This window comes from Urocitellus parryii, chromosome 1 (assembly GCF_045843805.1).
Source record: "Urocitellus parryii isolate mUroPar1 chromosome 1, mUroPar1.hap1, whole genome shotgun sequence".
Classification (NCBI taxonomy): domain Eukaryota; kingdom Metazoa; phylum Chordata; class Mammalia; order Rodentia; family Sciuridae; genus Urocitellus; species Urocitellus parryii.
This window is the reverse complement of record NC_135531.1, coordinates 280,119,927-280,134,686: the sequence shown is the minus strand read 5'-3', so window position 1 is coordinate 280,134,686 and position 14,760 is coordinate 280,119,927. Positions and strand designations below refer to the sequence as shown.

At 56.5% G+C, this 14,760-nt stretch overlaps 1 protein-coding gene across 1 annotated transcript in view; it reads left to right on the top strand.

Annotated features, from left to right (window-relative positions):
• Positions 1–14,760, top strand: part of Drc11 (dynein regulatory complex subunit 11) — a 124,754-nt gene that overhangs the window by 65,556 nt on the left and 44,438 nt on the right. The window contains exons 9-11 of the mRNA XM_077799725.1: positions 6,107–6,182; positions 10,712–10,818; positions 10,969–11,061. Of these exons, the coding sequence (XP_077655851.1) occupies positions 6,107–6,182; positions 10,712–10,818; positions 10,969–11,061 (276 nt within the window). The remainder of the gene's footprint in view (positions 1–6,106; positions 6,183–10,711; positions 10,819–10,968; positions 11,062–14,760) is intronic.

Sequence of the window (14,760 nt, the reverse complement as noted above, 5' to 3'; positions counted from 1 at the left end):
CAGAGCACAGACCCACGCAGGCCCGGCCCAGAGACAGGCCCGGGTGTTCAGAACCAGCCTGCCCCGTTCCGTTCGTTCACTGTGCGCTCTGCCATCGAGCCTGGGAAGGGATGGAGAGTGGGGTGATGGAGCATGGCGCCACTCAGGGACCAGGTGTAAGGAACTGGCATTTGTTAGCCACTATGGACTGAACATCTGTGTCCCCCGAATTCATGTGTTGGAATCCTAATTCCCATGGTGGGGTGTTAGGAGAGGGGCTCCTGGGAGGTGATCAGGCCATGGGGGAGGAGGTCATGTGGTTGGAGCCCTTATAAAAGAGGCCTAGAGAGCTGTCCTGTCCCTTCTCCACATGAGGGCGCAGCCAGAGGCCCCACCTGTGAAGCAGGGAGTGGCCCTCTCCAGACACCAGATCTGCTGGTGCCTTCATCATGGACCTCCCTCCAGGACTGTGAGCAAGGAGGTCCTGCTGGTTATCAGCCAACAGCAGCCCAAGCTGACGGGCACATAGGGCAAAACCAGCAGGACCATCTTGAAGCAGGACAGATCTGTCCATGGTGAGTTCGTGGAAGGTCAGGAGGACTCTGTCCACTCCCAGACTCCTGGTGTGATGGAAATGTCCAGAAGCAGGCATGACCGTGGGCTGCCTTCACAGTCTCAGGTCCAGGAGAACCTGACCATGGCTCCACTGGGGACCACTGAACCAGGACTGTCCCTTCGCTGGGAGTCTGACCAAGGAGAATGTGCCCCAAGAAGACAGTGAGGAGGAAGAGCAACCCAGAGGTCCTCGTGGAGCCAGGGTAAAGGAACCAGGAGGTTTCGCCTCGAGCAGACTCTGGGCAGGAAGATCTGGGCAGTCCTGAGGCTCCAGGAATGAGCCCGGGCTGGTGAGAGGCAACCGGTCATCTGTGGACCGCACTCTGGCTGCACATTAGAGTTGCCTGGATGGTTTTAAGAAGAAAAAAACCCAGTGTCCACGTCCTGTGGAGGGTGGTCTTGCTGCATTGATCTGGGAACGTGCTGGCATTGGGAGTTTTGTTTCTCAGCTCCCCACTGGGTTGAGATACGCCCCTAGTGGAGCAGGCTTCTCCACGTCGACAAGGAGCGTCTGAACAAGGGCTGGCCATGGCCTCCACCTGAGCAAGCAGGCCAGAGCACAGAGGCCTGGCTGCACCAGGCGGCCTGGACCAGGGAAGGCACCCCTGCATCCAAGGGGAAATGTGTGTGATGGCACAGGAGTGCCCAGGGCCCAGGAACCAACTGGTTAGAGGTGACTCTGGCAGGCACCATGGGCAGAGGACCGTGGTGTGAGGCAGGCCCTGGAGGCGGAGCGGAAGGACACACTCCTGTGGCCGCCCAGCCAGTGCTCACCAAGCGTGTGCAGTGAGCAGACAGGCTCAGGCACCTTTCCCTGAAACCGAGGCGGGGTCAGAAAGTTGGGAAACAAAACCCAAACAGAATGGCGGCGTCCAGCCACACCAAGGAAACACGGCGTTCCCCCTCGTCGTCTGGCCAAACTTGTAAGTCCCTGCAGTGACACTGATATTAACAGTCGTGGCATGTGTCTGAGAAGCAAAGAGGAGGAGGGAGAGTCCCAGCTTAAAGGTGACGGTGAGGGGCTGAGTGTTTCCTCTGGATTTTGAATTTTATACCGCCTTGGGATGGTGTTCTTGTGCAGTTAATAAGCGCTCTTTGCAAAATGTCTGACATGGTTGTACCTGAGCCAGCAGGAGGATGTGGGGGAGCTGCTGCCAGCTGGCCCCTAACTCTCTGGCTGTCCCTGGCTGGTGTCTGTACACAGAGGGCCCCCAGTGGCATGTGGACAGTTCTGAGTGAACAGAGGGCAGGAGAGTGTCTAGGCTCAGGTTCGCAGCTGAGAAGGTGGACACGCTGGGCTGGGGCACCCTCAGGACCCAGATCCACAAGCTTGATTCTTTGTCCATCTCCGCTGACGACTTCAGAGGTCCTCCCTCTCGCTCCCAGCTGGCCAGGGATCCTGTGCTTCCCTGCCCCGTGACTGGTGACCGCCTGCCTGCTGGGCTCCTCGAACAGGGCTTCCCTCTGCTCAGAAGAGTTTCTGGCCACGTGGCCTCTCTGGGAATGGTGGGGGTAATGGCCAAGACGTTTCCATGAGAAAGGGCAGCACTGGGACAAAGTGACCGGTGTACTGATCTGTCTCTGTCCCAGGAAAAGATTCAAAGGGGAAAATGACTTTGGAATTGGGATGGTGGCTTCAAACCTCCTCGTGGAGTCTTCTCTGCCAACAACCGTCAAAACGGGCAACATATTACCTGTTTAAACAGCAACCCAACAGAAACACGTGCGACAGCGAAAGCAGAGACTTCCACTGCTCCTTCTCCTCTGGTTGACGCACCTCGTGTAACTGCCAATTACGTCATCACCCATGGAAAGCTGAGCTGTGTTAAGTCCTGGGAATGTTTAGCATTCGCTGTTCCAAACTGTCAGGATCAGAAGTTTCCAAAACAGGCCTGAGGATGCTTTTTTCCCTGGAGAACTTGGTAGTTACCATAGGAATGAAGTTGTAGAGTTATATTTTTATGAACATGCCTGACACGCCCGTTCCATGCAAGGCATTGTGCTGGTTCTACACAGAGCAGGAGACGTCCTCGGGACGGGAGGAGTTCCCACTAGGAGGGGTCTCAGCCCCAGAGAGCCATGAGAACTTGCTCACAAGTGGCCAATGCGTCTCCACCAAGAAACAGGCGCCCAGAAGAAGGGAATTGCGGCCAGAGAGAAGGTGGGCACCCTCCCGTGCCTCTGCTCCAACTCCCCACCCCACCAGGGTGGTGTCCCGGTGGCCAATCCTGCCGTACAGCCCTGCCTCATCCCAGGTCCCAGCTTGAGGAGCGTGGCTGCAGGCCCCTCCAAGCCCAGCGCCTCTGTCTGCTCCCTCTCTCTGCCTCGCCAGTCTGTCCCCCTCTTCTTTCCCTGCCCCCACTCATGTCCACCCGCCCAGCCCACGTGTGCTGAACCTCTTCCAGTTGTCCAAACAAAGCTCACACTCCACGTGCGCTGTTGCCTCGGCTGGAAATGCTGTCCAGCCACACGCTCCCTTCCCTGAAGTCCTCCTCCTCCTCTTCTTCCTCCTCTTCATCTATCCATGAGGCCCAGCCTCCCTTCCTGTAGGGGCTCCCAGAGGCCAGCAGGGACCACATGAGTGTTGAACACGAACGTTGACTAAAGAGTGTTCAGATCCACGGGTCCTCAGTGAGCACTAGAGAGAGAAGGGAGACGGGAGCAGACGGAGCGAGAGAGAGCCAGGTGATAAATAACGCCCGGGACACCCACCCCAGAGACTTGGCTTCTCGGTCTGTGACCCATCTCCACCAGGTTCCTCCTTGCCCAGGGCCGCTGTGTCTGCTTCCCAGGCAGGTTTGGCTTTCAGGACTGTGTCCTGGCAGCCTCGAGTGGCTGACCCCAGGCTAGCCTGTGTCCTAGGTGGGCTTCTTAATCCGTGGCCATTGGTTTCAGGGGGCCCTGGAAGGTGGCTAGTGGCCTCACAGGTTTGAGCCCTGGTATTTCTGGGCCCAGTTCTTCAGGGCAGGTGGCTTCCCACCAGCCTCAGCACCCTGCATGTCGTATCAGCTGGGGTCCAGGGTCCTGTGAGCCCCAGACGTACCCTGGACCTCCACTGTGTGGCCCTTGGGCTCTCCCATTTCCTGTGTCTCCGTGTCCTCCCTAAAAGCTCCAGGAAAGCAAGAGCATGTCCATACCTGCAGCCCGGTGATACCTGTTGGATAGACCCATGGACCCCCTCAGCCAAGCAGAGCTGAGCTGCCTGGGTCAGAGGTTGATCAGAGTCCAGGGCGCTCAGCACAGATGGGTATCAGGGACACAGAAACTGTGAAGGCCAGCTGGACGCTGACCATGCCATGGGGCAGTGTTTGATCAAGGCGGACCACAGGGAGCCGTTGGAGTTATCTGGGCTGGCCCCTCCCTTGACCAGAGCTGTGTTTGCTTCAGAGATAACTGACAGGACCCAGTGTGAATTGGGGTGGGAATCACATTCCCCAGGGAGCAGGCCCCACAAGGTCTGGGTTGGAACCCACTCCAGGAAGCCCAAGGCCATGTCCTCCCACGTGGCCCTCCATGGCCACACCTGTCCAGCTAACAGTTGGTGTGTGCTCACTTCAAGGCCACTGGCCCGAAGCCGGGCTGGCCTCCTTAGCAGGTGGGAGGTGGTGATGAACCCGGTGGTCCCTCCATTCGACAGTTGTGTCTTCTTCTAATGTGTTAGGAAACTCTGACCAAGGTGCCAGACCCTTTCCCGGTGTCTGGCTTCGCTCCCCATGATGTCTTCGGGTTTGTCCTGTTACAGTGTGTCAGTGCCTCCGTCCTTCCACGGGAGTGTGCCACCCTGTTGTATGGGCATTCCACATGTACCCATTTATCTAAGGATGGGACATGTACGCTGCGGTTCTCCTCTAAGCCAACAACTGTTCTTCCAATGCCCATTGCAGACAGGTAGAGGTGCAAGACCCCGAGGCTGATGAGGCCTCGCTGCACCAGGGCCCTCTGTCTGGTGGGAATGGAAGGTGACCACAGGAAGGACACAGATGCCTGGGCAAGGCCCAGAGAGGGAAGCTGACCCCGGGGGCCAGGCAGCCATGGAAGAGGCTTGCTGGGGGAGAGAAGTCCTGCCAAGTCCAAGGTCATCAGAAAGCCTTCGAGGAGGGCAGCCTTCCAGGCAGAGGGGCAGCAGGAGGAAGGAGCAGGAAGCAGAATAGAGTTGCCATTGCGCCTTCTGGGTGGCCTTCTGGGGGTGGCTGCAGCTTTGTCAGGTGGGAGGTGACTCGTGTGCAGGTGGCAGGAGCAGGCGGGACCTGGTCTGGGTGCCACTCCTGGGAGTGCTGGCGGGGCCTGCTGGAGGGCTTGGACTCTGTCCTGTGGGGACCGAGGCCCTGAGGAGCCCCCACAGGGGTCTCTGTGGGGCTTCAAAGGAAGGAAGCCATCAGGTTGGATCTGCCCTTCCGTCCCTCTGGCAGGACAGAGGGTGGCTCTGAGTTGGCCGTCAGGAGCAAGGGGCCCAAGCAGAGGGAGAGTTCCCCAGAAAGTGTAGGAGGCAGAGCAGGCGGGGTCTGCTGCCCGCTTGGTGAAGGATGAAGGAGAAGGGGAAAGCCAGAGTCCCCAGCAGGCGCTGCGCAGCCCAGGGCATGTGGGCGCACCACGGGTGATCGGGGGCTGCGCCCAGAGCCTGACCTGGAAGGGCTGTCGGGTGCCCTGAGCCACGGTGCTCATAGCAGTCGGAGGCACCGTCTCACGTTGCCGCATCCTCAGCTCCTCTAAAGGTGGGAGTGGAGCGCGAAGCTCCTCGCAGACATGGTAAAGACCAGCGTGTCCCTTTTGCCCTTTCTGAGGGTGACGGTCACGGGGACCTGACTCCTGAGGTGGTAGAGACGTTATCCCGTGGCTCTCCCAGCTGGGAGCTGATGGGCCTGGAGGCCCAGGGACAGATTCGACTGGGAACCTGGGGCTAGGAGCAGAGCGCTGCCCATGCAGGTGGCGGTAGTACCATCCCCCTCTCAGCGCACTCAGCAGCAGGAGCCAAGGAGGGCGAGGCCAGGTGCTCTCTGCAGTGGGTGGGCCCCGGCTGCAGAGGCCAGTAGGACCCTGCTCTAGGAAGGACGCTGGGCCCCTGGAAGCAGGTTGCTGCCCAGGACTGGTTTCCAGGTTCAGGTGAGCAAGAGGAAGGTGCAGTTCTTGTCCCTGTGGAAGCCCAGGACTGGTAAGTGACACAGTGGAGCGCAGGATGGGGACAGCTCCCAGCCAGGTTGTGGAAACTCTAGAAGGGATGAGGAAGGAATCCGCCTTACGCCATGGAAGGCCCCAGGTCATTACAAAACAGGACCAAACCATGGGCTGTGTCCCCCTGGGAGACCCTGAGGAAGGAAAGCAGTACAGGCAGGGGACACCTCTGTGCCCTGTTGGTGGACCCAGCAATCTCTGCTCATGATGGCCAGCAGCAGAGACCCCTGGTGACCCAGTGGGACTGTCATGACAAACCACTGTCCGGCACCACCACATATGCACCTTTTACTAGCTGACCTTCAGACTGCGGTTAACAAGCACATTGTTCTGCTCTGAACAGGAAGAAGAGGAGGAGTGGAAGATGTCAAGGAGTGCCTTCCTGCCCTCCATGAAGGAAGGGAGTGACGTATACAAAGGTCAGTCTGGAGAGTGCTCCTGGCCACCGGGCACCCAAGGGCACAACCAAGAGAGGCAGCCAGCTGCAAGCCACCAGGTTCCCTGTCGGTCACCCGTTCCTTCTGGTGGCTTAAAGGGGTGTACTTGGTGGCTGAGCAAGACATACGCGGGACAAGACATGTTCAGAACTCCTGTCCTATTTATTGAGCCTTCATTCTTCAGCTGACTGTTCTTCTGCTTGGTGGAGGGAGGAAAAGTATCCCCTAGATTGTTTACATGGAGGAAATCCACACCACGGGCACAGTGGGATGCAGGGTCCTGTTAGAGCAGGGCCCGTCCCTGAGTCCTCCCAACAGCTGTTCAACAGGATTAGCATGGCCAGAATCTGGCACGATCCCAGTATGAATTGGTCTTCCAGACCTTTCTATTCTAATTTGCTAGAACTCTGATCCAGGTCCTCTAGTGTTCCTCCATCCTCGGGATAAAGCCCAATGCAGAGTGACCTGTCAAAATGACCCTGGTCATTAGTACTATTTTGGAAATTCCTGAGAAATGCAATAAGAATCTTCCCAAACCTCAGTCCATCACATGCTTCCTTCCCAATTCTGACTTATCTGGACAGTGCTGGTACTGCCACTGACATAGATCTATTTGTTTTAAAGTTGATTCAAGGTTTTCATCTCAGTAAGTGTGGTTCATCCTGAGGGACAGCGTCAACATAGTTTTAGGTTTCCCATGATAGGAGACAACCATGTCCCTGTGCCACCTCAGTCCTCTGACAGACCCCGGGTGCCAAGAAGGGTCCGCACTTCACCCAGTGCCAACTGAGGTGGAGCCACAGGGCACTGTGACATCAGCAGGACATGGCACCTGCTCTCACAGGGAGGAAGGAGGTCAAAGGAGTCAGCTAACGTTGACTGAGTGCCCAGACACATTGCTGTCCCTGTCGAGGGGCGGCTGGGAGGCCACCGGCCACCCAGGGCTGAGTCTCGTCAGCTCTTGAACCTGCAGCCGTGCGGAGCAGGTGGCGGCTAGCACTCACGTGGCCTCCTCCCATGGCCACTCAGCCAACGCTGACAGGGTGGCTTCAGCCTGTCGGTGTGAACCAGCCTGAGGTGGGAAGGTGACCCTGCACAGCTCTGCAGTGTTGTGGCTGCAGCCGTGGATGGGCTGGGAGGTGGCGTGAGCAGGGCCGTTGGTGTTGGCGAGGATGACGGCAGTGACATCCAGCAGGTCTGGCTAGCGAGGGCGCTGCAGGGCCACAGGCCTGGCTGAGGGCCCTCAGGTGTGTCAGTCACAAGAGCAACGATGTTATTAAATAACGCTGCTTTGCACACGGCTGTCTTTGGCCCTGAGGACAGCCCCCCTGGGTGTCCCCTGGGAGCTGCCTGCAGTGTCGGCCTTGGCCTTGGCCTTCCCTTGCCCTGGGGACATCCTGCTGCTGTCCCACTTTCTTGTCACTCCCTCATTTTGGGGAGCCCATCCTCAGGAGGCCCAGGGGAGCTCCCCTGGGAGCTGCAGGGGGCCCTGTGTCTGCGGCTGCGCTCACACTCAGGCTGTGGAAGGCTGCACTCACACCAGGCTGTGGAAGGCCCAGCTCCCTTCTCCTCCGTAACCTGGAGAAAGCGAGGGCAAGAGGAAGACAGGTTGGGCAGAGGCCTCCGCTCCCACTGTGGCAAGTCAGGAGGGAGCCTGGAAGCACACATTAGGAGGACCCAGGACCTGAGGACCGAGGAAGGCTCCTGGGGAGCTGGGCCCCGCACTTCCTCCAGGTGCCTGGCTCTCCCCACTGCCAGGTCCTTGTACTCTGTCCCCACTGCCCTGCGGCCCAGGTGAAAGGAGCCACCTGTGGGCAGCTCACCCTGCCTGGCTCTCCCTGCCAGCCTTGAAGTTAGTGCCAGGGTCCATCCTGAGGCTTCCTGCAGCCGGGTGCTGAGTCCCCGGGACAGGACCTTCTACCTGCTCTGAGAGCAGCCCCCAGCCATAGCAGCACTCAGCAAAGTCCCAGGTTAACAACTGGACTCATTCCACCTGTCACTGAGTGAAAGAATGAACATGGGAATGAATGTCATAGTGTTCTGATCGTCCTCTGATACTCTGAGTCTGTAACCATGTGCACACATTCCTTTGACAAAACGCAAAAATGAATTTGGGGAAAATCTGACATTCCCATGGGAAGCTCAGACTTGCAACCTGCTAAGCCACACAGGAGAGCTCTGGAGCTATCCCGCCTTTTGTGTCATGTCTGTTTCCTGGACGGCTGAGACACCGAGCAGCGTCCCTCCAGAAGGGCCTGCAGTGCCCTCCGTGCTGGACGGTGCCAGGAATGTGCTATCTGCCAGGTCTTTGGTAACTTAAAGAAATCAAATCTCTTCATCTTAGAGTTCTTTTCTTTACAATCAAAGGTTTTCCTTTTCAAATAAGACATTAGCATTTTAATCACTCAGATTAACCCCCCTGGGCCCCTCCTGGGCCACTCTCCCCTACTCCCCTACGTGTGAACCAGCCCTGGCCTGCTTTTCACATTCTTGGGATAAAAGCCAGTTGGGGCAGTTGCTGCCCTTGAGGGTCATGCTCAGCTTCCTGCAATTATAAATGCCCATGAAATTCTTAAAGGGATTGAAAAGTGCCCTGTGCAAAAGTGTCATGAGAAAAGCAAAGTTCCATTGGAAAACTCAACCCGTTGAGACCATCTAGGGGGGAATAGGAAAAGCCTGTGCACGGTGCTTCATTTTAAAACATCTCTGCAACTTGGGCCAGAGAATGTGTTACTTGCAACTGTTTGTACATAAATAACCAAGCCGTGCTCCCTTTCTGATATGTCTTCTGCGCTCCTTTTATTATTGGATGAGTTGTTCCCAGATTTTAGTGTATCCAATGAAAAAGAAAAGCAGCTCCCTGTAAATTACAAAGCCATTTTGCTTTAAAATACCTTAATGTGACAGGTGGGTTTCGCTGTTGGTGAAGACTTAGCAATCCTCCAGGGAACCCTGCTTGAAAAGAGCTATTACTAATAAATGGCGCATTCTAACACATTGAAGCCTTTCCTAGTGTTCTTGAGGGGAAAGGTTATGATTTTCAACACATAAAGGAAGCATCTGTTATTCCCATAGTTTAAAGCATTCCGTAGTTTAAGCTCATGTATGTTTCAGAAAATGCACTAATGGAAGCACCTGCCTTCAGATGAGGGCACCATCAGCCAGGGCAGCCATGGGGGATCTTGCAAGCTAACCGTAGTGCACATTCTGCGGGGATTCACGGTGAAGAAGAAGCTTCCCCCCATCGCCGGCTTCTCTTAATGACGGGATTGTTTTACGTCCACAGAGGGTTGTGGACAATTTACACGTAACGTTTCTGTCGGGACTCTAGCTGGCTCGCAGGGAGGATTATTTACGAGAACAGAAGTTGAGCCCAGGCCTCCAGCCATCTCCTGCAGGCCCACTCCCCTCCAGCCGCCCTTTGGACTTCACACCTCAGTTCCAAGCTGGTCACCTCCCTGGTCTGGGTTGCAGCCCTCTGGAACTTCACCCTCCTCCTGCGGTCACCCTCAGAGGACTGCAGACTCATGGAGGCAGGGCCCATCCCTCTCCCCACCCCAGCATTCTCATCTGCTTGTGCCCCTGTCACCCGGCCACCTCTCATGTGGCTTCTGTAACGGGGAACTCCTGTGAAAATCTACCCTCTGTGTGGTTTATTTCTTGTCGGTTCATTCCAAGGCCACACTGGGCATTCTATTCTAGAAGAAATCTGGGGCCTTTCAACAGCATCATTTTCAGAAATCCCACCCCTGCAACCTTGGGTCCCACGAGGCTCAGCCTCGCATCTGGGTGGCAGAGACGGCCATCAGCTGGCCCCTCTCACAGCCCTGCCTGGCCCAGTTCCATCAGTTTTCTTTTTGGTGGGAGGTAGGTAAGCAGGGCCTGCGAGGACCCTTCTGGACCCTGGGGGACCCAGATAGGCTCTGCTCCCACCGCCCCCTGCTTCTCTGAGTGATACAGGTCCTCCTTGTTTTCTCTTGGGTCACAGTTCTCTGGATCCAACTCCTGAACCACCAGGGGAAGGCAAGAGGGAAGTTCAAAATATGTGTGATTTCCAAAACATCCAAAAAGTAATTCAAAAAATATACTGTTGGTTAGGAGAAAGCAGCTTCGTGGGCTTGGCCTGTTGCAGGTATCAGGGAAGGCTCAGCCACGGGGAGGGGTCAACGGTGGGCAAGTGCAGCAGCCACAACTCTCACCCTTCAGTGAATAATAAAGTGATAGAACACCTCACAAAAATAGAGCCTGTCATTGTCTGGTTCCACTGCGCATGCTGTTCTACTGGTCTGAGCCACGGGACGGGGTACCGTCTGCCTGTTTCCCATTAGCGGTTCTCTCTTTGTCAAGGTATTCCATTAGTGTGCCCGTGAGTCCGTCCTCTCTGGCCTGCTTTTTTCACGCTCCCCCGACAAGAGGCTGAAAGGGAGGCTTGTGTTGGTCCTAGCAGCAGCTTCCTGAGGCCCGCGTGCCGACGTCCTCTCCTTCTCTCTCCCTTGCCCTTCTCGGTATAGACACGTGGATGAATAAAGATGAATCTCAGAATTTCCCTCAAGACTATGACGAAGAGCTGATCAAGAAGGAGAAACGGAAGGAGGTGGAGGCGGAGATCAGGGTGCAGGTAGGGCACACCTGTCACCGCTCAGTGACTCGGCTTCTGGGCACTGCCTGTCCGTGACCACCCTTCAGATTAGAAGCAGTTTCTGAACTTCACCAAGAAAACCACCAGGCATGCAAGGTGACTGGGAAGTGGCCTTTTTTCTTCCCGCAGGTTGATGAGCTGATGCGACAGGAGCTGAAGAACTTAAAACTAGCAGTGAACAAGGAAATGGAGCTTCCGGTCAGAGCAGGAAAGAAAGGGAAGGTGAGTGTGAGGACGTGGGGTGGAGTGGGGGGGAGGTGACTCATTCAGTGACCGGAAGGAGTGGGGCGCCCTGGTGGGGTGCCCTGGTGGGCCGCCTGGCAGACCAGGTGGCTGTCCCCAGGAGCTCGAGGGGCAGCACGCCTTCCTTTGGTAAGCTCAGGGGGTCGGCCACTTGGCCCTCTGGGGGGGGCTCATTCACAGGCTCCGTCCTCTGACAGTAACTTCCTCGACCCCTCAGCAGGGGCAGCACCAGATGCCCAAGCCCCGTGGGCAGGAGGAGAACTACCAGAGGAGCCAGAGCACATGCCCAAGTGCCCCTGCCCCCTCTCCCCCTGGAGGTAGATCTTTAGGGGTGGCCAGCGGCGACGACCAGGCTTTTGGGGGGTGGGGAGGTCAGAACAGAAGGAATCGGTGAGTTGGCCCTAAAGTTGCCCCCACCCTGTCTCCCCTGGTAGGGAGCAGCCACCTGGACCAGAGTGTCCAAAGTTCGCGTACTTGGTCCCCTGCTTCACCTTCAGAGACGGGGAGCAGAGGACAGACACGCAGCCTGCACTCGGCCCTTCAGGGGAGTTAGAGACAGTCCTGCCACGGGGGCAGAATACCCAAGGCCAAGATGTCACCCTGGGGCATGGGCATGAGCACGGCAGCTGAGCCGTGGCCGAGGGACAGACACAGTCCCCCTGGGCTTCTCCACACTCGAGTCTGGCTTTCCCAGCCCAGGGACTGTGGCCCGGGATGACGCTCCTAGCCCATGTCGTCCTGGTTTTACAGCTCAACTCTGAGGGCCCCTGAGCTCCCCGCACACGGTGGCCCCATGAGGTCCTCACTCCCTGGTGAGGGCACCTGTTGCTGCCCATCAGCTCCATGCACGTCCATCTGCAGACCAGGCTGTTTTAATGACCGAATGTGGAAGTTCGACTGAACAAAACCAGACGTGAAACTGGACCCCCTGGCTGGGATCCCTTTCCCCTCGCACCAACCACCTCACTGCCTACCTCGCCCAGATCAGACCAGGCCCTCGCTCTCCTGGCAGCATCCCTCTCGTCTCCTGCCCTTGCCATGATGCCGGGGATTGTGCCGTCACAAAGGATGTCAGGTGCTCCAAGAGGTGGACTGTAATTGTGGAACCACAGAGCGTTGCACACCCAAAACTCCAGTCCAGGTGACCCAGGGGTGAACCCTGGGATGTGATGGACTGGGATTTAATTCCATAAGCCGGAAGTTCACTGGGTACGTGTATTCCTCCGTGGGAAGACCACGAGCCACAGAAGAGACGAAGCAGGAGGAATCCGAGGGGCTGAATCTGTCGGTAGTCACCCAGCACTTTCCAGGGAGAGTGGCTTGACCATATCCAGAGTCCAGAGTCCCTCACTGTCTCCAACTCCCCTGAAGGGCCCGAGTGAAGGCTGCGCGTCTGTCTTCTGCTCCCCTGTCACCCTTCCTGACACCCAGTGAGTCCTCAGTGTGTCTTACATCTGGATCCTGCGCAGATTGATCCCTGTAGACGAGGGGGCGTCTCGGGTGTCACTGTGGCCTCAGGAGCACCACACCACCTCCCCTCCTGCCTGGAGCCTCAACTCCTGATGAGTGGCTGCACTGCCATGTCATTCTCTTAGGGAGGGCCAGTCCCCAGCCTGCTTCTCTCGACAATCATATTTCCCATCACAAATTAATCAGCTTTGATCGTGGTCTGTTCACCCTCTGGTGATTTGGAGATCCGGAATCACACCCTGGGGGGGGGCAGAACGTCTTTTTGTTTCACTCAGTTAGTGTCTATGAACACCGAGGCCGGGTGCACAGGGAATACGAAAGACAGAAAGACAGAGATCTGTCCTGCCAAAAGCAAGATTCTGTCTACAGGACAGCGGTGTTCCCTGGGTGAGCTGTCCTCCGCCCTGACGTCCCGGGGTGAGGTCCTGCCTCTTGCAGGCTGTCTCTCTCAAGTCCCCGGCTTGTTCTAATCACAAAAACCTAAGGACACAGAAGTTCCTAAAGAAGCCTGGAGCTCCTGGCAGGTTTGGCTCTCCTCCCGATGTCTTGGTTATAGATAAAACTTGCCACATTTAAACAAGGATAGGACCAGCAAAATGGCAGAAAAGGAGTCCATCCTCACTCCCCCAAGAAACACCGATTGATCAACCACCCACCGGCAGGTGGATCCTCACAGGAGCCTGGAATCCAGGTGAGAGGATGCAGCACCTGGGTGAGGTGCAGAAACGAGCAACCCTCTGGAGGGAGTAAGAAGAAATGCTTCACATTGCCCAGGTCACGTCCTTGCCCTTCCCAAGCCCACGGGTCACATCACAGAGGCCCACTTGGCCTGTGGAGCCTCCCTGTGGGGTGGGTGAGAGGGGAGCGCCTGACTCCACCACAGATTTGTGCACCTGGACCCGGCACTGCAGGCCGACCCACGGGCCTAGCCCAGGAAAGATCCGGAGTGTATCACTACAGAAAATCACCAGCTCACCAAGGAGAGCAGCAAGAGAGAACCACAAAAGAAACAGAAAACAGTTAAAGCAATAGCAAGTCCTTATCTATCAATAATGTAAGTGCATATGGATTAAACTCACCGATCAAAAAATACAGAGGGACTGAAAGTCTGTTTTAAAACAAGAACCAGCTGTGTGCTGCCCACAGATGGCTCCTTTTAGACTCAAGGACACGTAGAGGCTGTGTGTGGAAGGCTGGGGAGGACCTTGTGCGAGTCCCCACCAAAAGCAAGAAGAGGCTTCACTTCTGCAGAGCAGACCCTGAGTCAAAAGCAGCCACAGAGACCAGAGAGGTCGGTCCCCTAGAAGAGGTGGCAGTTAACGCCATCCTACGTCAAAGCACATGAATGTATGAAGCAAGCGCTGACCTCCTAAGGTCAGCCTGCAGTGGAGTAGCACTCTTGACAGATGAAGAGGATTGATAGGACGGAGAGCTGGCGATTGGCTTCCAGGGTTAACAGTGGGGCGTCTTGGAAGGCAAGGGTGCAGCAAAGGGCCCCTGAGGGACCCTGCCCGCCGTGTCCTCGTGGAAATGTAGTGCACTTGACTGTGGGTGTTGACGTCCTGGCCGGGATCCTGGGAGGCAGTTCTGCAAGACACCGCTGCTGCAGGAACCCGGGAAGGCCCGCGGGAGCCTTCTGTGGGTGGCTCTGCTGTTACCTGGAAAGAAAATCCTGAAGAACCAGAGACGATGACAGAAGTGCGGCCGTGCAGTCCTGTCCGTGAAGCTCTATGTTGTGATAGTTTGAAAGAAGCCAGTGTGTGGCACAATCCCACCTCCAAGAGCCTGTGGTGACTCAGCAAGGACAGAGGTGAAGATGTTGTGTATTTTGAAATGAGCAGAGGTTATATGTAAGAGCTCAATGCAAAATCAGATCAAGCAATAAAAAAGAGGGAATGGGGAACCCTCAGGAGGGGTGGAATGCAGAGCACCCAGGGGTACGATGATGCCTGGCATCTGTCATGTCTGGGAAACATGCTCGCTGGAGGGGACCTGGGCTAGAAGGTGACAAGAAAGGAAGCCCAGTGCTGGAGTGCCTTTGCCAGCAGTGCCTTGGAAGTCCTGCTCATCCTGTGGGCCGTGGGGAGCTGTGGAGGGATACTGTAAATAAAACCCTGAAGGGACCAGTGCCACTGGGAGGCTGCACTGGGAGCCTGTCCCTCCAGGCTGTCACAGGATCCCAAAGTCAGGTTCCTTGGGAACAGGAGC